Genomic DNA, 27,051 nt, shown 5'->3' with positions numbered 1-27,051 from the left:
CTGACTGACTAAATCATTTAGAAGCCTAATTAGAAACGCATTTAGGAAGGTGTAATCGCATTTAGTTACTTAATGGTTTCAGTCGTCCCATAGCTCTCCGTGTGTGAGGACATTTTAGTTTGTTTTTTTGCTTCCGAATAAAAAGTATTAATTTCGGTCGCCTTTATTTAATGTGCCAGACATTTATAAATAGCCCGACATGTTTCAGGGATAGTTTTTGTCATCAGGGGGCGGGATATTGAAGAACTAAATTTTAAATTGATACGAATTTCCTGTTGCAAGAAATCTTAATGTTATAACCAATCTTTCTTTTGGACTTATACTAACGTAGGATTACATATGTAATAGTTATATAATAGATAGATAATAGACTATCGTAGGATAGTATCCTGCTTTTGGATAAACGGTGTCACAAGGCTTAATATCAGGTCAAACGAGATCGTATCCATTTATAGATAATTTCTGAAGTCTGCTGGTTATAAATCACTCATAATGTTCATATTTGCTAACATTCCGCACAGCAATAAATATTTCTTCACGGATATTCTTGTTTTATTATTTTTTATTTTGAGAAATTGAAACAAAAAACAAAAACAAAATAAAACTAAAAATACAAAAATTTTGTTGTTGTCTAGACAATACTGGGGCCATCCTCTTACACACACGACACGTCTTACTTCGTCGCGTTTAAACTGACCATTTATTCAGTAACTGAATTTAGAACAGTGCAATCAGAAGCTTCTAAATTTGCTTCTGAATTCAGTCGACTAAATTCAGCCAAGTGTAATAAGCCTCTAACGGGCTTGGCGGCGTGGCCGGCGGCAGGGCATCGCAGCTGACGTCACGTCCGTTTCATTTACGAGTTTGGCGAAGTTTACGTTTTTATTTTATTCTACCTATTCTATTAACCTCGAGGGGTTATTTTAGATTCGCCTAGCTCACGGGGCTCAAACCTGACGACGTTGCTAACACGAACCCTAGCAAGAGCCGTGCTTCGCAGAATCTACCACTGGATCGAAAACGCGACCCACTGAGAAGATCCGGTGAGAAACTCAGTGGGCTGTGTCTATGGGTTAATTCGCTCGTCGAGCCCTTCGTCGCAAGCGACGGGTTCGACATGAACGTCCACGTTCCTTAGGAACCATGGTGCTCTGACGGCTATCTGCAAAAACGGGATTGAATAACTTGAAGGAGTTTCAACTTGGTGCGGGCCTCGTGAGCGAACACTGCACTTGCATAGGTCATCATTCGGTTTCAAACAACATGCGTGTTTATCTACAAAATAATTTACATGCCCAAAAGTTGATAAAGACGACTGTAGAAGACATTAATTTTGCTAAAGAGTACTTTGGTAACCAAGATAAGGGTGCTATGCTTAGCGTTTAAACGTAACTGCTATTAGTAGTTTGTTAGAACTTTTTATGTACAAAGTGATGTACAACACTACTCTACGCAAGAATCATAGAGTAAAATAGTAGGTAGCTTTATTAGATCTGTGATAAAACATTACATTACATTACATTGTGAGAGGATTACTCATAGTTCATACAATACAACACTATTTAATTGATTACTCATCGACTCGATTCGTCCGTCCATTTATTTTTTTGGTTTGTTGGAATAACAAAAATAATAGCTAAAAAATTATTGGAGAACAAAGATGTTTTCGACAAATCCAAACTACACCAAACTCAAAACCCATTTGAGATTAGCGATAAACCGTCTAAAATTATTGGAGAAGAAGAAAACGGAATTAGCGCAGAAATCACGGAAAGAGATTGCTGAATACATAGCTTCAGGTAAAAGTGAACGTGCCAAAATAAGAGTGGAGCACATAATAAGGTAAATTATGATTAAAAGCATTCGAAGACGTTTAATTTTTGAGCTCATTTAGTCTTCATCTTTAACAAAATCAAGTACTTTACATATATTTAGGAGGAATTTTAATTACTTTTCCTTTTGAAAGTCTAGTCATCAACTATTTTAGTTTATAACATATCCCCATCCGTTAAGACAATGCTGATAACATTGGTGATAATACCTGCCATCAACAAAATTATTGTTACTATTTCTATTAACTACTTTCTCAACCGGGATAAATAACTTTGTTCTATATAAAATATATTACTCGTTTTTCAGAGAGGACTACATGGTAGAGGCTATGGAAATAGTAGAAATGTACTGTGACTTGATACTAGCTAGGTTTGGTCTTGTCACTCAGATGAAGGAACTCGATGAAGGTCTTGCTGAAGCTATATCCACTCTGATATGGGTAGCTCCTAGGATGCACACAGATGTACAAGTAAGAGATTCTTTTATTAACAGCTTAGAGGCAGTTCATATTTTTGGATATTTACAAATGCATATCTGAACTTAGAGAATGTCTTCAAATATACTCTTGACGTGAACCTTAGACAAAGCAAAAAAAACAAATTAAAAAGCTTTGTTGGAGATGGCAAATGTTGGTTTAGCAATAACTACAACAGGATCTGGCTGATTAATATTAGACTATGCCAGGGAAAGCTTTAACTTAATCAGAAGACAAAAGAAATTATTCAATAGGAGTTCAATTCCACTATATTATATATATAGTGGTACCTCAACATATGACTTGAATTCGTTCTGTAACCTTGCTCGTAGGTCAAATTGCTCGTATCTCAAAGAAATTTTCCCCGTTGAAATTAATTGGAACGCCATTAATCCGTTCCAGCTCCCATAAAACCACCTCAGTCATTTTTGTTTTTGAATAAGAAAAATGTATTTACAAGAAGAAACATTTATTTATAAATAACAGATACCTATTCTATAAAAACATAAAAGAACAAGTGAAGTGAAGACATCATCTTCTTTGGACCCATGGTTATAAAAATAATTGTGATTATGTTTTGTAAATGTATAAAAAGCAAAAAATGCAAACCAAACATTAAATGTAGTGTGCGATTCGTCGTATCTCAAATCTTGCTCTCATCTCAAAGCAAAATATTGCTCGCTCGGCGGCTCATTTCTGAAAACACATATATTAAGGCACTCGCATATCTAGGTACCACTGTATAGTAGAATGATAGAACAAATGAGACTGTAAACTACATAGTTATTATTTTACGTGTAAATTTTGCAAATAATCTCAGTACAAGGGTGTCACCTGATCTGTATGATGAACAACAAGTTTAGAATAATGGTACAGTGATGTATTTGTTAATTTTAATATTTAAAATTGATACAATATAAAATAAATAGTGCAACTTAATCAAGTTCAATAAATGAAACCAATATTTTTTTGCAGGAATTAAAAATAATATCTGACTTGCTCACTGCAAAATATGGAAAGGTGTATGCTGATGCATGTAGAGGCGAGAATGTGAACACAATAAGTGACAAATTGAAGCACAAAATGTCTGTGCACAGTCCACCTAAAATATTAGTTGAGAAATATCTCATTGAAATTGCTAAGAATTACAATGTTGAGTACACCCCTGATGAACAAGTTATGAGGGCAGAAGAGGGTAAGTCAAAAGAAGAAATGTCTAAAAAACAATTATATTGTGCACATCAGGTTTGATGAGAAACTGGTGTTCACTCTTTAAGTGTATCTCTTTTAATATTGAAAGTATGTACTCTAATTCACATTCATTTATGTTTATTCTGGGCCTAGAATTACCACATTATATTTCTGGCTTACAATTTGTTTCGTTCATAGGTCATGATGCGCTACTGATAGATGTAAATGGACCTCCAATGCCTCCGGGTTTCATTGGTTATCCTCCACAACCAACAATGCAGATGCCGAATCTACCACCTCCAACTGTACAACCCTTTACCTATCCAACTGTGAGTTTTAAATTTTTTTTTTTTTGTTTTGGTGGGTGGGTATGCTTATGTCCGAGCATATGTTAAGTGATCACTGCATATAAACATCACAATGTGAATCCTGCGATCTACCTTGAGGTATGAAAAAAAATTTTCAACTGTATCATATAAAGGCGGTTTAAACCAAACACATGACTGCTTTGTGACAGAAATTAGTAGAAAGTGGTACGTGACCTTGCGCTTTTAAAATAATGTCCTATCATAAGTGGAACATAAAAATTTCATTTCTTTATTTTTACAAACTATGTATATTCTTAAAAAAATATATAAAATGAACATTTACCAATATTAATTTATACGCATAATGTTGATTATAAGTTATAAAATAACACACAATTCTGATTTAAGGAAGCATCTGGTGGAAAAGCGGGTGGCTTCATAGCGACTCCACCAGCAAGTTATGGAGTGCCAAACCAGCCTCCGATCGGGTACGCCATGCCTCCTGGGACAGACTCTAAGAATTTCAGCAATAGTTTTCTACAGGTAAGTTCAAATTGAACCATTTTCGTGTATCATGTATATATACATACATTCATTTCTAGACGCATTAATTATTTAGTTGATGTTGTTATACATGTAAGTAAGGCAGGTGGTTAGGTTAGTCTGAAGATGTAGAACTAATTTTATTAGTTAGGAATTTTGTGTATTTTGAATGTTTGTGTTAGATTGTTTAGTGAACTTGCCAAAAGAAACAAAAATTTTGCACTATACGGGGCTACTGCACTATGGATTACTGGCATTGATGTGGTCACTAGATAGACATATAACATAGACACCAGTTTGAAACATGCAAACATTATATCAGATTTTACTTGTCTAACCTTTAATGCTTCAGGATAATTGAAAATGATTAGTATAAGTTTTGTAGGTCTAATCGTACTAAATAATGTGTTATTTTCGAACCGTAGCACATTAGTCTACAATATCTAGTGGTGGAGTATATTGTAGGCTTGCTCTGTTTATTACTGTCATTCTGCCTAATTCTTCTGTGAAACAATCTAGCATAGCGGGTTAATATTTGGGGCAGTCGTTTTAAATTAAAAATTAAGACTTTTCTCAAGGAGGAATGTCTATGGGGCTTAATAAATTTGTACCATTTTAACCATGAGCTCGTTCACCCACGCAATGAAAAAAACTTAACACAAAGCACAGAAAGACACAACCAATTAGGCAATGCACGCTTCTTGCAGATAAAAATGAATTATTATATTAATTGGTAGTCTGAGACAGAACTACTCACTATTTAGAGAAAAATAATCTTGTCATAATTCTTGGTTTAAATCATTTTCAGGAGGAAATGAGCAATTTACCACCCGCTTATGACAGCATCCATCACGATTTGGTAATTTTGATATTCTTTTGCTTTGTTATTAGTTGTAAATTGCAATTTTTTGTTAAAGCTTTAGTATATTTTCACATTATCACATTGTTTATTAGTGTTCTATATTGTTTGTCCATGTGTTTTAATACTAGTTCACTAGTACAGTAGTACCATAAACCAAATTATTACATACACTAGTGTTCACCCAATGATCTAAATTCGACCATAATTACTGACATCTCACTATTTCTATCCCAATTCTTTTAGGAGTTTTGTAGGCGATTCGCTGGAGAATGGTCAGAACCGTTCTCAAAGTATCATACCAGCATACTGCAACTCTCAATTGACATTATTGGTGGTGGTAGAGTATTTTGAGGCCGCCTGGGTGGGTACCATCATCATGCCTATTTCTGCCGCAAAGCAGTCATGTGTACAATTTTGATTTCGACCTCAAATCTCTGGAAGGGTGTCAATAATGACGTTATGATGTCGATTATTAATTAATTAAGTATTAATTTCAGCCTGCCCACGTGCCCACACCGCAGCCGAGGTCAAGGGCGCCGCCATCGAACTATTTCCCGGAACTGCCAGAGCTTCCCTCCGTGCCGTCCGACTTGGTTCTACCCTCAGTCCCAAACAGCAACAACTCGAACACTTCCAACAACGCCGCGAACGCTCCGGGTCCCTCTGATGAAATCGACTTCGATGATCTGAACCGGCGGTTTGAAGAGTTGAAGAAGAAAAAGTAAACTATCGGCTCACGTCATTAATGCTAGTTCCACATGTTTGAAACAACTTCAAGTTTCATGTATTGTAATAGCATCTTCCTTGTTGAAAACTCTTTTAGTAATCATGTCAGTATTATTAAATATAATACTATAAAAACCGTCTGAAGCGACATCTATACTTTAAACACATTAACTAAGCAATGAATAGATAGCAAAGTATAGAGTATCATGCTTAAGTTGTTTCAATCATAGTTAGAACATAATATATTATTATAACATAATATTTTTTTACAAATATAAAATTATATGCTTATGCCACGATATATCAATATATTGATGAAGCATGCTAGAGAATAACACTGCGTAGGTCATATCCATTAACTAGTATACATCATGCCCGAGTCTCAAGTATATAATTGTATTTTTTTAAAGTTTAAGCAATTAACTTTTGTGTGATAAATATAATCAGACCAATTTTTTTCTCAATTTAAATCTGAATTATAGCTGTATTGTATTTGTAACTAATGGTGCTCAATTGCTGATTTTGATTTGATAAATTGATTGGTTAGCTAAAAAAACTGACTACAATAAAATTTGTTACTTAGCACATGAATTATGTAACTTCAATGAACATTTTTCTATTCAAATTTTTTATAGTACACGTGTATAATATTATTATGATTATTGTGTATGTAGCTCACGAAGAGCAAATAATATAATGTAAATATATATGAATTAGTTGTAAAATGAAAGATTTTGTTATTTTTATTACAATTTATATTAATTCAAATATTACAAAAAAAAAAGAAAAAACGTTTATTCACAAGCATAGTATCTGTGAAACTCGACATATGAAAAATACACATTTCATTAAATAACTGTGTTTAATTTATAACAATCTCGTTCTGTAAAAATTTTAATTGTGCAGCGATTTCTTTAGTTATAGAATGGATTTATAAAAATAATGTACACAACAATTATTGCTATATAGGATAAAACGAAGACAGCATGATATTAAATAACAGTCTTATATTTAAAACCAGTTATGTTTTATAAAAGCCTAAGTACTTGTTGGGAGCAGATAGAAATTTTCCTCAAGGTGGCGTCACTTGGGTTTGTAGTGCTGTCCCTTTTCAACCTGCTGTGTATCTGCGTATGCGATACTATTTTTGATTGTAGTTGAATTTTATTTGGAGATTCCGCTAAAAGAGTTCCCAGGGCTACCAACCCTCTGTAATCAGATAAAAAGGCGCATTAAGATGTATGATATAAATCATTCTACTGTTTGACACAAGTAAGTTTATGTAAAGTGTTTTTTCAAAAGTGAAACTGCTTTACGAACAGAACTATCTAAAGGCATTTGTCATAAAGTTTATATTGGGATTCTGGCAACATCTTATTTTTAAGGTGAACTTTTTTAACTATTCAATTTAGTTCAAATCTATACCTATACCTATATTATAAATGTGAAACCTATATTCTAATTGTTAATTATGCGCGTAAAAGCAGTCGAGTGGGTTTTTAATTAAATCTCATACAAGATATTTTATACAGTGGATTAGGACACTTCCGCTTTTTTATTCTAATAAATATAACATGACAGAAATCACGTTGAACATATCTGTGTGCTTAGTGCGAGTTTTTTAACGCTCTCGATAGCGTAAAAGTTAGCTCATATTTGTATGGATTGGGATCGTTTGCGTACGTTTGTCGCTAGGAGCGCTGTTCCAACTGTATACAAAATTGGGTTAACCTTTACGCTATCGAGAACGTTAAGGAACTCGCACTAAGCACACTGAAGCGTTTGTCGGTTCGCAATTTTACGCAGCGACAGATTTACAAATCGAATCGTAATACTGAGTTTTTAGTGCAGTAGATAGATAAAATGTTAATACGACATGTTATTTAGCTTTTGTTTAGTTTAAGTCTTTGATGACTATGGACTAACTCGGTGGTGTAGTAGATAGCGCCCCTGATTAGCGCCGAGCGTCGTGGGTTCGATTCCCATACCGAGCAAACTGTGATGAACAGGTATGTATGCTCTTTGTCTGGGTGTTTATTGTCTATACATATGTATATATTTAAACGGGTATGTTTGTCAGTTTTTGGTATCCATAAACACAGGGAATGTTTTATTGGAACAAAGTTCCTTATGGGACAATGCGGAGGGGTACCCTAACCGGGAAAAACGTCCGTAACGTACGATTTTTATTAGTAATGCACACAGTGTACGACTTAACTTTGTAACAACGTACAAAAAACAACATATTTTTTTATCATTCATTGCCCACGACCTCAGAGCGTTCGTTTGCGCAATACGTTAACTCTTATGCAAACAACCGTGAATGAAGTGTACCACAATAAGTTCACACGTTACCGAATGACCGTGGGTTGTTGCGAATCCTCCAGTTTTGTTTTCTTTATACCTCGAATAGAACTTAAAATTAATATTTTTATAATAAAGTACTTCGTTCCTATCCGGTGTCCCACGACTACACAAAACTTTTTTTTTGTTTGTTATAATGAGGCATTATGTGGTTGAATGAGGTTTTGTTATTTTTATATTCCCTCATCGTTCACAGTGCTACATGCCTCTTTCACTCATTTACCACATCCTTAGAAACTTACAATAAGATAGTTTTTTTTTCTACACTATATATTCCCTAGAAATCTTTTAAATGGCAGTATTTTTTTATTTATTTTAATTTATCCTTTACCTGAAATACGCTTCGTTATCTGTGATCTTGTTGAGGAGCTGAAGCACGCACTCGGCGAGCTCCACGCTGTCCGGCTGCTGGGCGAGGGCGACCGACAGGTTCAGTAGCAAGGAACACGCCGCTACCTGAAGTCATCCGTTTGCATGTTATACAGCGTTACTACGGTTCTTTAGCCTACTGAGTTTCTCGCCGGATCTTCTCAGTGGGTCGCGTTTCCGATCCGGTGGTAGATTTTGCGAAGCACTGCTCTTGCTAGGGTTCGTGTTAGCATCACTCCAGGTTTGAGACCCGAGTTCGAATCTAGAATAGCCCCTCGAGGTTACTAGAATAGGTTTTACTGGTGGTAGGACCTCTTGTGAGTCCGCGCGGGTAGGTACCACCGCCCTGCCTATTTCTGCCGTGAAGCAGTAATGCGTTTCGGTTTGAAGGGTGGGGCAGCCGTTGTAACTACACTGAGACCTTAGAACTTATATCTCAAAGTGTGTGCTGCATATACGTCATAGATGTTTATGGGCTCCAGTGACCCCTTAACACCAGGTGGGCTGTGAGCTCGTCCACCCATCTAAGCAATAAAAAATAAAAAAACATGTGTGGCAAAGTACAAAATGGCTTACACAATTGTAAAGTGAATTTCGAACCGACATCTCAGGGGCATAAGCAAACCATACTGAGTGTATACTGACCTGAGTGTTGTTATTGAGTTGTGTGAGGCATATGAGTGAATGCATAACGGTTTCCCTGGCGGCCAGCACCAGCATCTCTCCGGGGAGGTCGCTGAAGGCATTCACTAGCACTCGCATTGTCAACATTATGTTTGCCGGTAGGTTGTCTGTAAAATACATGAAATGTACAATGTTAGCAATATAAGCAAGCATTTTGAAACATTTTGAAAGTTATTTAAACTTATTGAACACTACGGGAATGTCTGAGAGCGTAAAGCATGTGTTATTATGTTAACTGTGAATAGAGAAATGATAAAAAATGAAATTTGTAGAAATCTCACATTCATTTAAAAACAGAACGTTTATGGTGACTAAAAAAAACTTTTAAAAATTATCATTTTAACTCGTACGATATTATTTCTTATCACACCACAGAAATAGTATAACGTTTGAAATCCCCGCGTTATATAGGTTAATACCCGTGTTATATGTGGAATTGAAACAGCCTTATAAGAGTACCGTGTTATAAGAGGGCTTATTATAATTTAGTGAATACATATCAGGACGCGACGTTTGTTACCTGGCGCCAACAACGTGAGCAGATACTGGACAAAGTTAGGTCCGTATTTAGTGTCGAACATCTGTGCGTTGATCTGTTTGTTCCGGACAGCCAGCCTTGCTACGTCCAGTACCGGGAACAATATCTCTGGAAGCAACAATGTTCCACATCAGATACCAGTTTCGAATTATTATTATTTTTTATTGCTTAGATGGGTGGACGAGCTCACAGCCCACTTGGTGTTAAGTGGTTACTGGAGCCCATATACATCTACAACATAAATGCGCCACCCACCTTGAGATATAAGTTCTAATGTCTCAGTTCTATAGAAGTTCCTACCACTAGTTTCGAATTAACAGCTTTTTACTAGTGGTAGGACGTCTGCTGAGTTCGCGCGTGTAGGTACCACCACCCTGCCTATTTCTGCCGCGAAGCAGTAATGCGTTTCGGTTTGAAGGGTGGGGCAGCCGTTGTAACTATACTGAGACCTTAGAACTCATATCTCAAGGTGGGTGGCGGCATTTGCGTTGCAGATGTTTCACATCAAAAAATCTTTATCATCTTTCAATAATGGCATTAAAGAAAAAATCAACTATTGAATTTTAATAATTCAGTTAATAAAAAAATCTACGATGTTTTGTGTGATACTGTTATGAATACACACGCATGTATTTAGCTGTAGTTTAAATTTGTACTAAAAACCACTTGGCATCAGGTGGGCCGTGAGCTCGTCCACCCATCAATGCAATAAAAAAAAATGTTTTTACCTTTCGGCCATTCCAGCATTTTCTTCAATAACGTTAACGTTTCAGGATCGTGGGTGCTATTCTGAAAAAAGTAAAGTAATTATAAAAAAAAAGTTCTTTATTAAATTACTAAATGACGTCATACGGAATTTTCTTATATTATTAGCAGAGGAACTCTTCGTAGATATCAGAAAGTCTATTTCCTAATTTATTTCGGGACACAAGACAAAGTCCTCAATTGCTTTTTGTAAAAACGCATTATGCAATTGTCTGAGATTTCTAACAATTATTTTTTATTTCAGTGAAAGCTTTTTTAGCATCGTTGTAATTCGAAAGCCGATGAAACGAAAAAGCGACAGTAAAAAGAGACAGACACATACATTTATAAGATCATTAAAGTGGGAGAAAATGAGATAGAAAGCATTATTGTTTCTTATATTCTTGGTTCCCTTTGTGCTCTGCTTCGTATCTAATATTCGTACTAAATACATTCTGAATGAATCTATGTAATTAAGATATACGAATAAAATGTAAAATAATTATCAAACTTCGTATCACTATGATCTTTACTAAAACCTATAATTATTAATTATCATCTTCCCGAAATTTTACATTCGTCTCATTATGTTGAAGCCAAATTTTTTGAAGGTTTCCCTTTTACCACGTGTGAATTGCATACGTGTTTTTTATTATTATTTGGATCAGCCTTTCCCAAAGTGGGCGATAACGCTCCTTTGTGAGCGCTGCGAGCCAAAAGGAGGGGGGTAAGGGACCCAGACAAATTATGGGGGCTTTGTGTAGAGGTTTGGGAGGCGATTTGTATTTTCATCTAGGGGGACTCTTAGAAACCGCTTAATCTCTCGCTATAGTGGTTTTTAATAAATGGGGGCGCTAAAAATAATTTATTCTCAAAGTGGGCAGTAGACAAAATAAGTTTGGGAACCCATGACTTAGATGATAGATGAGTCTGCACACAACTCAAGCAGGCCGGTAGTACTGTAGTCTAGAACTCTGTAGAACAAGCTAGAAACTCACCAGTTCTCCTAATTTAACAACGTTCTGTAGCTGCTCGTCCGATAACGGGTTATGGCCGTCGCCGACTTTACTGTTGAATTCTCTTAGTTTATCGTATATTGCTTTTATATTCGCCTGATCGAATCTGAAATAATAAAAAATCAATTCAATTCAAATAAATAAAACAGATTCATAAACTGTCTTCTCTATTAAATAGTTAATAAATTAATTATTAAAATAAATAATAATACTATGAATACGTAATACATCAAGGTTCGTTAATTTAAATAAGGGCCCAGAAAGACTTGGTTGCAAGGGTTATAAAAATTATTTTGTCGAATGTAAACAAAATCACTAAATGTCTTTGTTGTTTAAAATTAATGTAACCACATGTAACCACATTAACAAAAGCTTTTAATGATTGTACATTTTACTATAAACTAAATAAATTTAATTAATGGAATCACTGACTTTTGCGTTATAATTTTAAGTAGAAAACTCAAGTTCCTTTTAAACACACAAATGACGTCATCGAACCTGCCTTGCATCGCGCGGCTTCTCAAGTCTCAGTCCCAAAGTTGCTAATCAAAATGTTTTCGTTAGGTACCTGATTTTTTTTTTCCTACCTAAGCTGATCGCCTTGAGAGGCTATTTCAGCGTAACCTTAACTAGTAAGTGAGCTCACGTGGCTCAAACCGGAGTGATGCTAACACTGACCCTAGCAAGAGCCGTGCTTCGCAGAATCTACCACCGGATCGGAAACGCGACCCACTGAGAAGATCCGGCGAGAAACTCAGTGGGCTGTGTCTGTGAGTTTTACCTGATATAAGAGTCGTGCGGCACAAAGGGTTTCTCTGTAGATATGGCGGCCTGCGTGACGTAAGCGCCGGAGCCGGTGAAGGGGTCGCGAGACGAGGGGGGCGGGAGGCCGGGGACCGCGGTCCCGGAGCCCGGCACGTACCGGGACTCTCCCGTCAGAGGATCTGCGAAGCTGTGGACTTCCATTAGTCTAATAGGGTATTTGTATATACAAAAAAGTTTTATTCGATTTTTACGATGGAGGCATTTTGAAGCACATATACACAGGTTGTGAAGGTAGTTAACAAAATAAAAATAAAAACGGTGTGCGTGCAACTTGTTGAATGCAGTGAAACTTCTTTTTCGATGTGTAGTATTATGGTTTTCTTCATTTTTCATCTTTAAATCAGATTGCTCTTGTAATAGAGAATTCTGTGTATAAGAGATGCGAAATCTTCAACATTTATATTACATATTTTTTAAATTATAGATAGATTATAATAAATTAATATAAAAAAAATATTGACGAAAATATTGGACGCTACTTGTCGTAACTACTGCGCCAACGAGTCATACTTTTCTAGTTATAGAAATTAAAGACTTAATGGTAGTAAGAATTATTGATATGACTATTGTATGATTTCTGTTATAATAAGTGGTCGGAGTAGGTAGATTGATTTTATATTCTTGCGTCAAGATATTATAATATGGATATGCCATTATTTGCATAATAATTATTTTTTCAAATTGAAAATAAATATTTTTGATCCTCGTCGAATACAATTTCTATATTTATGAGATAAAGTAACAAAACACCCTGTCTAAGTTTTGTCTCATACAGACAAGCGTCATTTCTAATTCAACAGAAAGGGACAAAATACGGTGTAACTATTCCAAGGTGTTTTTGTATAAAATAAAATACCGATTTCTTTCACCATTAGCTAGCACTGGTAGCGTAGATTAATATTATTAATACGTTTTTCACCTTAAACACAGATTCATGCTAATTTCAAAATTCCGGAATAAATATCACAATAAATATGAAGTTCCGGTATTTTGGAGGCATATCCATATTATCCTCTACGTTTGACGTCAACGACCTTAAATCAATCTACCTACTCCTACCTCTAGTTATAATAAATAACTAAACGAAAACATGTATAAGTGGCATTTTGAGCTCTCACCCGTTACTGGAAGCTGGAAGTGAATCTAATTTCGCATTCGTTATTATGAAGTTGGCTACTTGCTCTAGGTACCCCTGCGGCAGGTCATTTCTATAACAAAAATATACACGGCTATTAAATATTGTTTTTCCACATTTAAATCAATATTGTGACAGCAACGTTTTTGTTTTATTTTTTCATAATCATATTTATTATTATATTCTATTACTCCAAATTTAATAATTTGGAATCAACTACTATTATGTTATCATACATAAAAAAAAATCTAACAATTTAGTATGACGGTTCACAAACTGCAAAGTTTATCTCTATTCGATTCATTATACTATGTTTCTATATTTTAAAGTGTATATTCTATATTAACATAAAGGGTGTTTTTTTTTGTTTGTTTTTCTTTCACATACGACCAAAGCATCGGATTGAAATGATTTTTTATTGTATTAGGTCGGGGGAGTGACATTTATATTCCGAAAAAAAACATGTCATTCACACGGGAAACTGAAATGACACTTTGCCTTGACCACGCGAGCGAAGTCGCTAGTAACAGCTAGTTTTAGTATAACTACAGGCATAACAAAAAAGAGTAGTTTGTTTTGCAGACTGTACGCGTTGCGACGATATATAATTACGTAACCACGAGGCCATACCTCAACCCGTCTCATGCCGTGAGGCGATCTCTCGCACTCATTGTATGTATGCACGGTACTAACCTGTGGATGAAGGCTTGCGCCGCCGCCCAGGGGTCCTCGGTCTTGTTGTACGGAAGCTTAATAGGCGGGGCTCCGTCCTTGATGTCGACGCTAAATACGAAGTCGTATTCCTGGAACGGACAATTGACAAAGCTTTAGACATTTGCGTGATTAGTTATGACAGTCACACAAGTTAGATTCGTTCGCGAAGCAGCTACTCATGAATTGTTAGGTTATAGAAGATATTTAGGATATTAGGATCGTTTTCAATTTTGCGGCCAAAAAAGTAACGATTTAATGAATTTAAACTTTCTCTAATTTTCCATTTTTTTGTATTTAGGCATGTTCAGAATAAAAAATAATTCATCACAATCAAGTCAATCAATTACCCGTGCGGACTCACAAGACCTACCACTAATAATTACGCAAATTATAATTTTGTGGGTTTAATTTTTATTACACGATGTTATCCCTTCACCGTGGAAGTCGGTGTTTTGATAATGTAACATTACCTTCCCCTGGTACATGGTCTTCCCCTCGCTGGCGGGGTTGGCTCCCATGACGTCGCCTATCTCGTTCCACGTGTTCTCGGCGACGCTCCACGAGTAGCACTTGACCGCGGCGCCTCTCCGCACCAGCTTGGTCTGGCCGTCGGACTTGCCGGGCTCCAGTAGCACTTCCGGACCCGGTAACCTGGGCACGACGAAAATAAGAATAATAGTACATTGTGTAATATTGTAAAATTGCAAACACGCGAGATGAGATGTCCTACTTTTTTCCCGCGGTGAACATACTATTTCTTCTCCTACCAGGCCGAAAGTTCGTGGAGTACCGAGCCGGGATCCAGGGGCGAAGCCCTGGCAAGGGATAGGGGGTCAGAGCCCCGCCCCCTCCTACCCATAAAAAACAATTGAACTGTTTTTAAATCAACTACTACTTAGTAACAACGTCAGGTTTGAGCCCCGTGAGCTCACTTACTCGCCTGGTTACGCTGAAATGGTCTCTCAAGGCTATCAGCATAGGTAAGAAACAAAAAGTGAATTCGTATTATCAAGAAAAACAGCTCTTTGACCCCACACGATAACTGCTTTTACACAGTATGGCGTCGGACGTAAAACAAAAAATATATTTTGGTTAGTCAAATTTAAATTTTTGACCGCATTATGTTTTTGTACTTGTATTATAAATAGCTTGGATTCATTTGTAATATAAACTTTTAATCGATTTTTCTTAATTATGTATCAATCAATTACTACTCACTCGGACACTTTGAATCCACCAATTTCTTGTTCTGAGGAGGCCTGTATTTTCTCCACTTCCTCTTCAAAGTTTTTAATTGTTTCTTCATCTGCGAAACGAGCTGGATCTTTTGTAAAAACTCGTATAACCCCGTCACTCGAACCTGTTCAACATTATTATTTTTATAATAATATAACCAAATATTCTATGACTGTATGAATGTATCAATATGTCAATGACAAAAGTAGTCTAGAAGACTATTCATCAAAATCATCATAGCTAGTCGAAAATTCTTATTAAATTTGATTCCAGTTTATTACTGTATTGCTAGATTTCCGAGCAAGTTATTGCATAAAATATTCTATCACAAACTGATTAGAACAATATCACACATAATACTATAATTATGGTGATGCAATAAAGAGTTACCAGTTACAATATCTCCATTTTCCAAACAAGTAACACTCCACACGGATTGCACCGGAAGCCGTATTTCCCTGATGCAGTCACCTCCAGTCCATAGACGCACACTACCTCCCTCTCCGCTAGTCGCGAAACCATTTTGTACAGCAGGATTTATGCTTATACTGTAAAAAGAACACACTGTATATTTAAGTTAGCCTTTCAGTTTTAAGGAGTGGCTTACATTTATCAGTTTATTTGTAGTAATAATCCCGTCTTGCTGTAGTAGCCCGAGTGGTATCTATCATCTTAAAACAGTTTCATGGTGCTACAGCATTTTTGGAAGATTTTGTGGGTAAAGTAAAAAATTTTGGAAGAAAATTTTAATTTTAATTTTTTATTTATTTTGCATTCATGTTAATTAAAAATTGAATAACCATAATTCCATTATAAATCACCTATCATTTGTATCATAGCGTCTAGTCTAGAATTTTTAGGTTGTACGGAAACTGGCTTAACAAATCTTTACTAATACAGCCTCCACATCTACCCTCCATAGTTGCCTTATTTTGCCACCTAGTTAAGACGCTGTACATTCTCCTGGTGTTAAGAGTATTGGAGCCTGCCTTGAGACCAGATTGAAGTCATTTTTATTACATAAAGTGATATTTTAAGCATTTGGTCTTTAAATATAAAAAAAAATACAGGAAAATTGGAAAAAAGTGTATAATTTTTATTGGGGACTAGTTGACCCAGCAGACTTCGTAGTGCCTCAATCGATAAATAAAAGACCTCAACTTTTGTATAAAATAAACTTAAAACAAACAAAAGGAATCCGTCCGACGGGGACAGATCAAAGGTAAAACAAAATTGTTATTTTTATTTAATTCCAAGCATTTTTATATTTATCTACCTTTTAAACCTTCTCTGGACTTCCACATATAATTCAAGACCAAAATTAACCAAATCAGTCCAGCGGTTTTCGAGTTTTAGCGAGACTAACTAACAGCAATTCATTTTTATTTTTATTGCTGATTACAAATTAACCACCATACGATATCAAATCAGGCTGGTTCGAATGAAGACAGAGAGACACGAATCAGGACAGCCAGGGGCGCGTTCGCTCAGTTGAAACCAGTCTGGGAGTCAAGTGTCATGACTCGTCGGATCAAGTTGACCCTGTTCGAATCCATTGTCAAAAGTGTTCTCCTGTTTGGATGTGAGACCTGGAGAGTGACTAAGAGACTCACGGACCAACTGCAGGTGTTTGTAAATAGGTACTTGATGTAGATACTCTACATATTCTGGCCAGTCACTATGTCTAATAAAGACCTCTGAACTAAATGTGACTAAGCCCCCATCACGCAAGACATTGCCCATCGGAAATGGCGTTGGACAGGACAATCTACGGCGCAGCGGAGTCAATACAGCATTAATCACATTGGAGTGGCAACTGCGTGGCAGGAGAAGACCTGGTCACCACTTGGTAAACAATTGGCTACACACCGTGGGGCGCGAGATGAGGACTGCCAGCATGACCTTTTTTTTTTTTTTTTTTCGGGTAGAGGGCCGAACCTCCTACGAGGTCCCCGCGCAAAAGGGGCGATGACAAGGAGCAAGCTCAAGATGAGGTCAAATGGAGACAACTTGTGAGGGCCCTATGTACCAGCAGGGTATCCTAAGACTACAACAACAACAACCGTTGCTGGTGACATTGTCTGTGTGAACTTGTGTAGTTACTTAGAAATCCATTTTTATATTAAACCATAGCAATTTCAGAAAAAAAACAATTTTAGTTCCCTAATGTAATTGCTTTGTTGTTCCTTAAAATTACATTAACATCAGGTTTAATTTTGAATTCATTTGCACTAAATAGATAAAACATTGCCAATGCACTTTATAATTAGAAAATGTTATAAGTTTGTATAATAAATTTATAGTTTGGTTTTGTTCACAATATACAACAAAAAAATTATTCCTAAAGTGTACCTGTATATGTAATTTGAGTGGCCATAAAATGTGTTGAGACACTGTCCATTGTTAGACCAAAGTTTAATTGATGCATCATTGGAACAGCTCAAAAATGTTTCTATACTTGCTACAGCAAGATCTCTAACACAATCTGTGTGTCCTGTAATCAAACATAGAATTATATTCAGCTATAGGTTTTCTGAGGTCACACATGTACTTATATAATTATGTATTCTAGTGCAAAGCATTAATACATATTTATTGCCTAATGTCTTATGTTTAATGCCTAAGCCTATTGAGTCAGGGCTGGAGAAAGAAAATATAGAAAACTACTGCTGACCTGTTAAAGTGGTTTTAAGCTCATGATTTTTTTTCCACAATTTGATTGATTTGTCCGCTGATGCAGTAGCTATTGTCCCATCACATAGTTCCACAACTGCCCAGACAGCTGCTTGATGACCATTAAAAGATATCGGAGACGATTGTGGATTGTTTATATTCCATAATTTTGCTGTGCTATCCCAACTTGAACTAACAACAGAATGATATTTAATTTATTAGGAATCTATGTGGTTTTCATATATTATTCTTAAATTATTCTATAATACATCAAACCATTGATTAATAGATAGATTATATATTATTGCATTATAGACAGATTAATATTGTTTACAAAACACAAATTTAGCTATTTTAAGGTTTCTTGATTTTATCTTGCAAGCCATATTTAAGCACTATTTATTAACTGTTTTCTAAATTGTTCCGTGAGAATTTTTATGGTATTTTTTTACAAACCTCAATAAAATCCCAGAATCCCTGCCAGGTGAGACACTACAAACGGCGTTCTCGTGTCCTTCTAGCGTCAAGAGAACTGTCCCGTCTTGTAGATTGTATCCGAGTATTGTGTTGTCATTACTGCCGGTCACCACGAGACCTTCAGGAAAGGATACACACGGAGGAACCCAGCAGATACATGATACGAAATTCCTGTGCCCTTTATAAGTTATGACATTCACGAACTCTTTAACACTACAATTAAAATATCCGCTTGAATAATAAAATATATTCTTGTTATAATTTTAGTAACAATGAGTATTTACCCTTCGGGATGCCAAAGTTTTGCTGTTCTGTCTCTTGAAGCGGACAATATGCAGAATTCTTTTGTTGCAGCCACGCTTCGAACGTCCATAGAGTGTCCATTTAAAATAGCGCTTAACTTATAATCAGGTATAGCCATTGTTTACCTAATTATTATATGGATCTTTTAAAACAATAATGGGGTAGCACCGGGATACCGTGAAACGGATAAAAAGTTGTCATATCACGTTTATAAACTTAATGTTTTTACGTTGACATCGAGTTCTGACAGAAGTTCAATCAAATTTCAAAGTCATTTCACAGTTTCTGTCAAAAGGAATAATTTGGGTGCTGCCAGATCGAGTTTTTGGATTCCCTATATAATTTTCGCGCAATACACTTAATTTTTCTCCTTCTTTTGTATACAATTTATTAAATATAGTAAATCTATAAATTTGTGGATTAAAATGAATGAAGAAAACAATACGACGAAATGATCGTTTTTTTTTCGTTCTTTTAAACGGAAACATGGGTTTGTGAGATATGAATAAAAGCTAAAAGTTTATCCTTTTTTTTATCAAATCACTATATAATTGATCATTTTGTATTTATTTATTAACAACATGTCCATGAAGTATGTAAATAAATGTTTCTTCCTTGTGTAATCTTAATTTAAGAAAAAAGTTTACTTAATCAAAATTATTGTCAATATACAAACTGATGATAGAAGCGCAGACAGCAGTTAATTTGATTAGCTCCAATTTCAATTTTTTAATAGTCAAAAACCACAACACATCTTGAGTTTATTTAATTAATCATTTAGTTATTCTTGCATTATTGCCACAGGTTTCTGGATATAACCAGACATGATTTGAACATTTTAATATTCTTTTAAATTATTTGAAGAACATGCATAATAAAAATAGTATTTGGTTTTATTACAGATGTATTATTATTATTATTATGTCGTTGGTTTACTTTATTTTGAAAGATGTTGTATTTTTTTAAAATACCTGGTACGGTCTACATCACGATGCAAATTTTAGGATATGCACCTGAAATTTAGTGGCGTAATGGCAGTTTTCACACTACTGTTTTTATTCATAAATATAATTACAAAAAACAAAAAACATCCGGCATCTATATGAATATTCTAAAACTTGTTTTGTTAGTATGTGTTATGTACAGCTATGTGTAAGTCCTTAGCTGCACTACAAGCGGATATGACAAAAGGCGAGTATGTAATTATATTACAGACTAGCTGACCCGGCAAACTTCATAGTGCCTCAATCGATAAATAAAATACCTACGCTTGTGTATATAAAACAAACATAAAACAAACAAAAGGAATCCGTCCGAAGGGGGACACATCAAAGGAAAAACAACATTGTTATTTATATCTAATTCCGAGCATTTTCATATTTATTTACCTTTTAAACATTCTGTGGACTTCCACAAATAATTTAAGACCCAAATTAGCCAAATTGATCCAGCCGTTCTCGAGTTTTAGCTAGACTAACGAACAGCAATTCATTTATATATATATATATAAGAAGACGATAGAAGAAGAAGATGTAGCCGAAATTAACCCATTATTATGTATCATTTGTTTAACATAGACTCTTTTTTATCTTTAGATAGGTGAATGGTCCACGGTGGTATTAAATAGTTAACGGATACCGTTGAGTTTACAACGTAAGTACTGTCACCCACACAAACCACGAAATACGAGATCGAAGTTCAATTTTTGTATATTATTTATAAGACTATTCCATTCTTTAAATTAGAACACATGAATGCTTCACAACACAAATAAGCAATATGGAGCATTTACTTATTTGGGATTATTATAGGCCCTACCACCAGCCACAGTAATTTGATTTTATACCATGTTAATCTTTCATCGTGAAAGTCCTGAACATCTGATGAATTCATATTTCTTCAGAAAAGTGGATTTGAGCACCAACAATTAGATTAAAACGTGACGACTTCGATATATTTGAAAATAATCTTATTTAAGCCAAATAAATCCTTGTCGTTTCGTGGGATGAAAAATTCCTGAATAATGAATAGCTTCGATATTTTCCTGCAAAACAATTAAACTTTTCAACACTGAATATATCAGTGCTACCAACAAAAGCAACGGAAAGAAAAATATTGCGAATGGCGGGCAGTACAAACTCGAAATCTTAAAAGTGGTTAATTAGAATTCCAAATTTAAGTGAACAATTATTGTCTGCCCTCGATACCTTCCGCTTATTTCTTTACATATTAAGAGCTATGTCAGATAAACTGAAAAAAAATCTAATCGAATGATACAAAATAAAAAAAGACACATATTTGTGAAATTAAATTTCATTACACTATATAAATAAACAAATCATGTAAATAAGTTTTAAATAAACCTAAACAGATAAATAATATGGAATAAATTCTTCTAGTATTTTACGTAATGTTGACAGCAAAATTCAGCAAATAGCCGGGTAAACTATTTTCGACGAGTCGCTACATTTCCCGCTTTGCAACGTCAGTGCGGTGGAGCCGGTGACCGGCGATACTTGGCTATAGATACCTACCCAATACTTACGTAGTGTAAAGATGGCGTCGTCGGTGTGTTTTTCTAGATGTCGTTTACTCGTTAAATTAGAAATAAATCGTAGTTTGTGTTTTTCACCAATTTTTAGAGATCTATCAAATAGCAAAGTAAGTGTTCAATGTTTTAATGGCCTGACGATTTTAATTTGATCATTTATCGTTGCAATTTCGGAGAAAGATTTCGAATGCACGTGCATGTATGTATAGTTTATATTTCAAAACCAGCTGTCTAACTTTGTTTTATCGTTTGTATTTTTTCTGTCCTTGATAGATTATGAAGTTTATTATTTGAATTTCTCATCTTTTCACTTGATTTGCGTTGTTTTCAGTTATGGTTTGCTTTTCAATAAGAGGTAAATTTTACTAAGTATGTGTTGAATTAGATTGATGCTTTGTTTGATAAATACCCACGTACAAAATTTTGCTTGGGTTAAATATGTTTACAAGTCGAAGATACTTTAGATAGGTTTTTAATATTGGGGAAAAGAAAACACAGGCGTTCGTATCGGTTATGTTAATAATCGTACTTTAGATTCTAGTTTTTTGTACAATAAGTTATTTACATTCTCGGATAAATTAATATAAGAAGTACCTGGAAACATAATTCAGTTGAAGCTTAAAGCTCATTTTAATTTTGATCTAATAGTTAAAAAGACGGTTTAGATATTGAAAGTGAACTACCAATATATATGAATCGTATAATTAATATATAGGTTAGTTTTTGTAGTTTTATTTCTATAGAAAAAAGCGACATTTTGTCCTCAGCAAGACGAGAAGTAAAAAAATTAAACAATACTTGAGCACCTATCAGGAACGTAATCTTGCTTTACTAATAGGTAATGATAAGTAAGAAGAGTAAAATGAATTTGACGAATACACTAACGTTCATTTAAAAAAGATTGTTTTGGATTAGTTTAATTTTTGGTTTACAAAAACTTATGAAAACATCAAAACCAAAACATACATAAATTAATCTTAGAATTTCATTAGAGCCGTTACCAAATAAACATGTACACAAAACCCTCCAGCATTGTTTATCTTTTTATTGATAACGCCCAGTGTTTAATATTTCGTTAAACATGCACGCTGGCAGGTCACAAATTCTGATTACGTCATAATGCTTGTTAGAATGTGTTAATGACGGTAAATAAGTCGAATTTGACTTTCCCGTTGCCGAAATTCTGTTAACAATGCAACCAAATCTGAGTTGAATTGAGTATTGTAATTTTTCAAATATTTTTGATGTCTAATATTTTACTTTTTTTTTATTGCTTAGATGGGTGGACGAGCTCACAGTCAACCCGGTGTTAAGTGGTTACTGGAGCCCATAGACATCTACAACGTAAATGCGCCACCCACCTTGAGATATAAGTTCAAAGGTTTCAGTATAGTTACAACGGCCCACCCTTCAAACCGAAACGCATTATTGCTTCACGGCAGAAATAGGCGGGGCGGTCATACCTACCCGTGCGGACTCACAAGAGGTCCTACCACCAGTAAATTTTATTTATTAACCACACGATATGAACTGTATCCTACTTTGAGGATAATTACAGGAAAATAAAAACAATTTGCATTGAAATATGTCACCTAGGTCAGATGCGGCGCAATCAATTCTAAGTTCATTGCTCTTTAGGTCGTCCCGTACCATTCTGGTTTAGGGATTAGTAAAAACCCAGTCTTTTGTGTGGTAATAGTATCGAAGTAAACTGGATAGCGTGTTTGTTTGTATTACATTTAGACAGAATTGCACGATATTGGTCTGAAAATTTCCTTATTGGCAGTGAAAGTAACATGAACATAACTCATGTCCCTTACAATTTTTAAAACGAATATCTATTAATTATAAAACTCAAAATATTTAGCAAATATAATATGTATATAGTAATATCTTTCGTGTATTATTATTGAAGATTATGTATTGATGGAAAGATGATTCTACTTTGAATGAAGAGGATTTCGAAACCTAAAATGCATACAACGAGGTCTAAGATGCTGCTCATCATTGTCACCTTTCAAGGTTGTAGTCTCGGTTGCAATATATGTAACTGCGTCTACTCTCTAATCATCAATGGCGGCGATAATTTTAAATACATCGTCCTCAAAACCTAAAGGTAAACGTCTTATTCATTAAGAAATGAATCACGTTCGATATCAAAACACAATTAAACAGAATCAGACTAGTGTGTAAGTCGGATCGTTCGAATAAAAGTCACTATGCGACGTGATTCACAACAACGAGTACGATCTTGTAACGAATTATTGTAAGTGGAGACCAAAAGAATACATTTTCTAATTGCAACAGTCGCGCCAAATGTGAAACTGGAACATTGTTATTGTGTCGACAAAAGAAGATAACTTGGTTGACCTTGTTCTGTAGACAGATGTACTTACATTATTTTTTCCTTGCCGTTACCCTCATTATTGAGCCTCTTTATTCATAGGCTTAAAATTGCCTATCGTGAAAGGTTTCGATATCCACCCTGTCAAGAGAAAGATAACATTATGGGTGTATTATTAAGGTAAAGTATATTCCGAGATAATTTGATATCTTAGACTCAAGAATTAACCACGAAAACGTTTTTTTTATCATATTATTTATGTACCTACCTGCTTTGTTATTAATGATTGGATTTAAAAACCTACCTACCCTTTCGATTCCTAAGATTGTCAAGTAGCCCGTGGGTCGCGATTCCGATCCTGTAGTAGATTCATTCGCGAAGCAGCTACTCTTGAGTTGTTAGGTCTCCCTTGGGGGCGCTCGGGTAGCTGTTAGTAAATCCCGCCCCTTGTGGCTGAGCCCTTGCTCGCCCACCTGTCCTTGTGAAATTGGAAAGGTCTCAGGGCCACCAGTAAATGCTCAATCATAAAAAAAAGATTGTCAAGTGTTTGTTTTGTGACATATGGTGTAATTATTGTTGGTTTTGGTGTTTATGATGCGTAATCGCGATAAAATACCATAACTTTCGATAGGCTTAGATAAATATCATATGGATTATGGTGTCGATGCGAGGACAAAACATCCAAAAATAGCAATCAATATCAACCTTTATCTAAAAACAGATTAGAGATCTGAACCAGGCTACAGATTATGCAGATTACAGAACTTCCAAATAGTAGTTGATATTTTTAGGTACACGTATTGATGACTTGATTGATGACAGTACTTATTTCTATCACACTAAGTAATGATGATATATATTTATTGGATTTTTGTGATCACAAATCAGATGTTGAAATAGAATAATTCATTCATACGTCTAGAAAGCTTACGTTCTCCAATTTTGCTGGTGGTGTGACTTCTTATAAGTCTGCACGGATAGCTACCACCGCCCTGCTTGTTTCTGCCGTGAAGCAGTAATGCGTTTCGGTGTGAAGGGCGGGGCAGCCGTTGTACTGTTAAAAGTGAGACCTTACAACTGATTTCTTAAGGTGGGTGACGGCATTTACGTTGTTGATGTCTATGGGCACCGGAAACCACTTTGGGCCATGAGCTCGTCCGACCATCTAAGGAATAAAAAAAATGGTAGTTTTCCTGTGTGTGTAATAAGTACATGAAATTTTCCTTATTTTTACAAATAGTTATTATTATGGAATACATACATAATTTATACAAAAGAAGTTTACTACGATTTGATTCATTTGGTGCATATCTACCAAAAAAATAAATCAGTCATTCGTTCAATTGAAATTCGAACGGTTTGCGTTGTAAAATTTGGTCATTAAACTCTGCATTGTAATGCACAATGATGTCAATAAACATACATACATACAGACATATCAGTATCTAATAAAATCATAAAAAAAAAAAATCTCAATAACAACAACACAACTTATAAATAATTCATTAATTAGTAGAAAAATGATCGGTGTTCAAATTTTAAACCTCGTCTAGCCCTACTCCTATTTCTACTGACTACCCACTCATAAGCGCAATATAATATTATAGTATCCAAGGAGTTATAACATATAAATCAACGAGGAACACTGAAATAACGTAAACAAAAATGTGGGCGTGTAAGCCATTGGAACACGCACGGTACGTACGTTGTATTCCATTCAAAACATACCAATACCTACTTCGTTAGCGTCGCCTAATTAAACCATGATACACCTAATTTACTAATGGCCGAATAATTTCAATGTAAGCAAGGTTTCTGAACGTAAATAAAATCGGCCATGTGCGTGTCGCTGTCAGAGACGCCTGAATGATTTGAGTAATATTTAAATTATTATTGTTTAAATGAAATAACAAAAGCCACGCAAATGAGACTCGTTTTCGTTGTAAGAGATAAAGAAAAAAAAATGTGCCTGTTTTTTTATAATTGGCTCGGGACTATTGCAACTCTGCAATTTTTATTGGATAATCTTCGTTTCGATAAGACGATTACTAAGAATTATTTTTCTTATAGGACTTGATTATTTTATTGAATACCTTATGGTTAAGATGCTGAAATCAATGGCTAAAAGAGTCAAAATGGAAGTATTTTTAATGAAAAAATATAAGAGAGCAGAATGATTTTAATGCCCATTTTTCGCGATGAACTCATTTGTAAATATTACATAAGGTACAATCCAAATTTATTACACTATTCATAGCGATGTTTAGAATATTATATAATATAATTTTAGAAAATAATCCTTATTGTTTTTAAAAACGACGAGTGTTTTGTGATAATTTTACAGTCATTTAACACAATATTTTTAAATTAAAGTATGGCGTAAACTAAAATATTTATGTTACAATAATAAACTGTCTTTATACTATGGATTAAAGGTATTTTGATTTCCAACCATTGTTTTCCTTTTCAGTGCCTATGTTAATAATGGTTTTGCTCATAACGCAAAAATAAAATGTTGGATTTAGAGTTTTTTTTTAAATGGTTCATAACCTTTTTAAATATGTACTAGAAAATATCCTACATCTCAAAAGCATGTTCAAAACGATCGTCACCAAAAGCTTTTTTACTCTGTCGCATAAAGCCTCTTTGAAATTCTTCTTTATTTTTTTTATCACTCTTCTTCTGCTGTCGATGAGCAGGCGACTCCACGATTCATCGGGTGGTAACGGATTATCCGAGCCCATAGACATGATGGTCTGGATGCCGCTATCCACCATAATTTGAGGTTGAGGCTTCAACTGCATTTAAGCATGATTCTTTTACGTCAGAAATAGCCGGACTCTGCCCATATAACGCTACAGTACCCAGTTAAGCTGAAAATACACGATAGTATATACGGCTTTTGAAGAACGTCTCACCGAAAATGGACTCAAATAAAAACTCATTAAGAACTAATTAATCTCGTAATTTATATACATCACAGTGCAGTGGATAATCCAATAGAGGTTCTTTGAAAATTCTTTCCGAGTAGTAACAACATACTTTTAGTTAAAGTCGGTTAAAGATAAACGGAAGTGCATATATAGTTTGTTGGCATTATGCTACCGAACCCTAAAACCTTTTTTTTAGGACCGCAAAAT

The 27,051-nt window shown here is 35.0% G+C and overlaps 3 protein-coding genes across 4 annotated transcripts in view; 2 read left to right on the top strand and 1 right to left on the bottom strand.

The window, feature by feature from the left end:
- The first annotated feature begins 1,461 nt into the window (after positions 1 to 1,461).
- Positions 1,462 to 6,794, top strand: Ist1 (increased sodium tolerance 1-like protein). Of its 2 annotated transcripts, XM_028177475.2 has the most exons (7): positions 1,462 to 1,842; positions 2,140 to 2,302; positions 3,284 to 3,503; positions 3,698 to 3,828; positions 4,216 to 4,350; positions 5,159 to 5,209; positions 5,710 to 6,794. In XM_028177475.2, the coding sequence occupies exons 1-7, from the start codon at positions 1,661 to 1,663 to the stop codon at positions 5,935 to 5,937; spliced, it is 1,110 nt and encodes a 369-aa protein (XP_028033276.1). In that variant the 5' UTR covers positions 1,462 to 1,660; the 3' UTR covers positions 5,938 to 6,794. The 2 variants fall into 2 exon arrangements, with proteins under 2 accessions (XP_028033276.1, XP_028033346.1); XM_028177545.2 differs by lacking the exon at positions 5,159 to 5,209.
- Positions 6,671 to 19,307, bottom strand: Plap (phospholipase A2 activator protein). Its single transcript, XM_028177361.2, has 16 exons — positions 18,998 to 19,307; positions 18,693 to 18,926; positions 18,238 to 18,428; positions 17,916 to 18,057; positions 15,954 to 16,111; positions 15,546 to 15,687; positions 14,798 to 14,978; positions 14,307 to 14,416; positions 13,597 to 13,686; positions 12,435 to 12,605; positions 11,636 to 11,759; positions 10,622 to 10,682; positions 9,876 to 10,001; positions 9,317 to 9,462; positions 8,634 to 8,758; positions 6,671 to 7,147 (listed from the first exon to the last, which is right to left on the bottom strand). The coding sequence occupies exons 1-16, from the start codon at positions 19,132 to 19,134 to the stop codon at positions 6,967 to 6,969; spliced, it is 2,319 nt and encodes a 772-aa protein (XP_028033162.2). The 5' UTR covers positions 19,135 to 19,307; the 3' UTR covers positions 6,671 to 6,966.
- A 2,183-nt stretch (positions 19,308 to 21,490) lies between these two features.
- The window catches only part of MCU (mitochondrial calcium uniporter), a 145,408-nt gene continuing 139,847 nt past the window's right edge, over positions 21,491 to 27,051 (top strand). The window contains exon 1 of the mRNA XM_028179459.2: positions 21,491 to 21,677. Within this exon, the coding sequence (XP_028035260.2) occupies positions 21,573 to 21,677 (105 nt within the window). The 5' untranslated portion in view covers positions 21,491 to 21,572. The remainder of the gene's footprint in view (positions 21,678 to 27,051) is intronic.

The sequence above is a fragment of the Bombyx mandarina genome, chromosome 22 (genome assembly GCF_030267445.1).
Source record: "Bombyx mandarina strain Sakado chromosome 22, ASM3026744v2".
Lineage (NCBI taxonomy): Eukaryota > Metazoa > Arthropoda > Insecta > Lepidoptera > Bombycidae > Bombyx > Bombyx mandarina.
This window is presented reverse-complemented; position numbering and strand designations above follow the sequence as displayed.

What these genes read in the sequence shown, in the direction of transcription:
- Ist1 (XM_028177475.2), top strand. Translation starts at nt 1,661, where the DNA reads ATGTTTTCGACAAATCCAAACTACACCAAACTCAAAACCCATTTGAGA. An exon ending in AGAGTGGAGCACATAATAAG is followed by an intron (nt 1,843 to 2,139) that starts GTAAATTATGAT and finishes CTCGTTTTTCAG; the next exon opens with AGAGGACTACATGGTAGAGG. An exon ending in GGATGCACACAGATGTACAA is followed by an intron (nt 2,303 to 3,283) that starts GTAAGAGATTCT and finishes ATTTTTTTGCAG; the next exon opens with GAATTAAAAATAATATCTGA.
- Plap (XM_028177361.2), bottom strand. Translation starts at nt 19,134, where the DNA reads ATGGCTATACCTGATTATAAGTTAAGCGCTATTTTAAATGGACACTCT. An exon ending in GATTCTGGGATTTTATTGAG is followed by an intron (nt 18,429 to 18,692) that starts GTTTGTAAAAAA and finishes TTCTGTTGTTAG; the next exon opens with TTCAAGTTGGGATAGCACAG. An exon ending in TTGTTAAATTAGGAGAACTG is followed by an intron (nt 10,683 to 11,635) that starts GTGAGTTTCTAG and finishes TACTTTTTTCAG; the next exon opens with AATAGCACCCACGATCCTGA.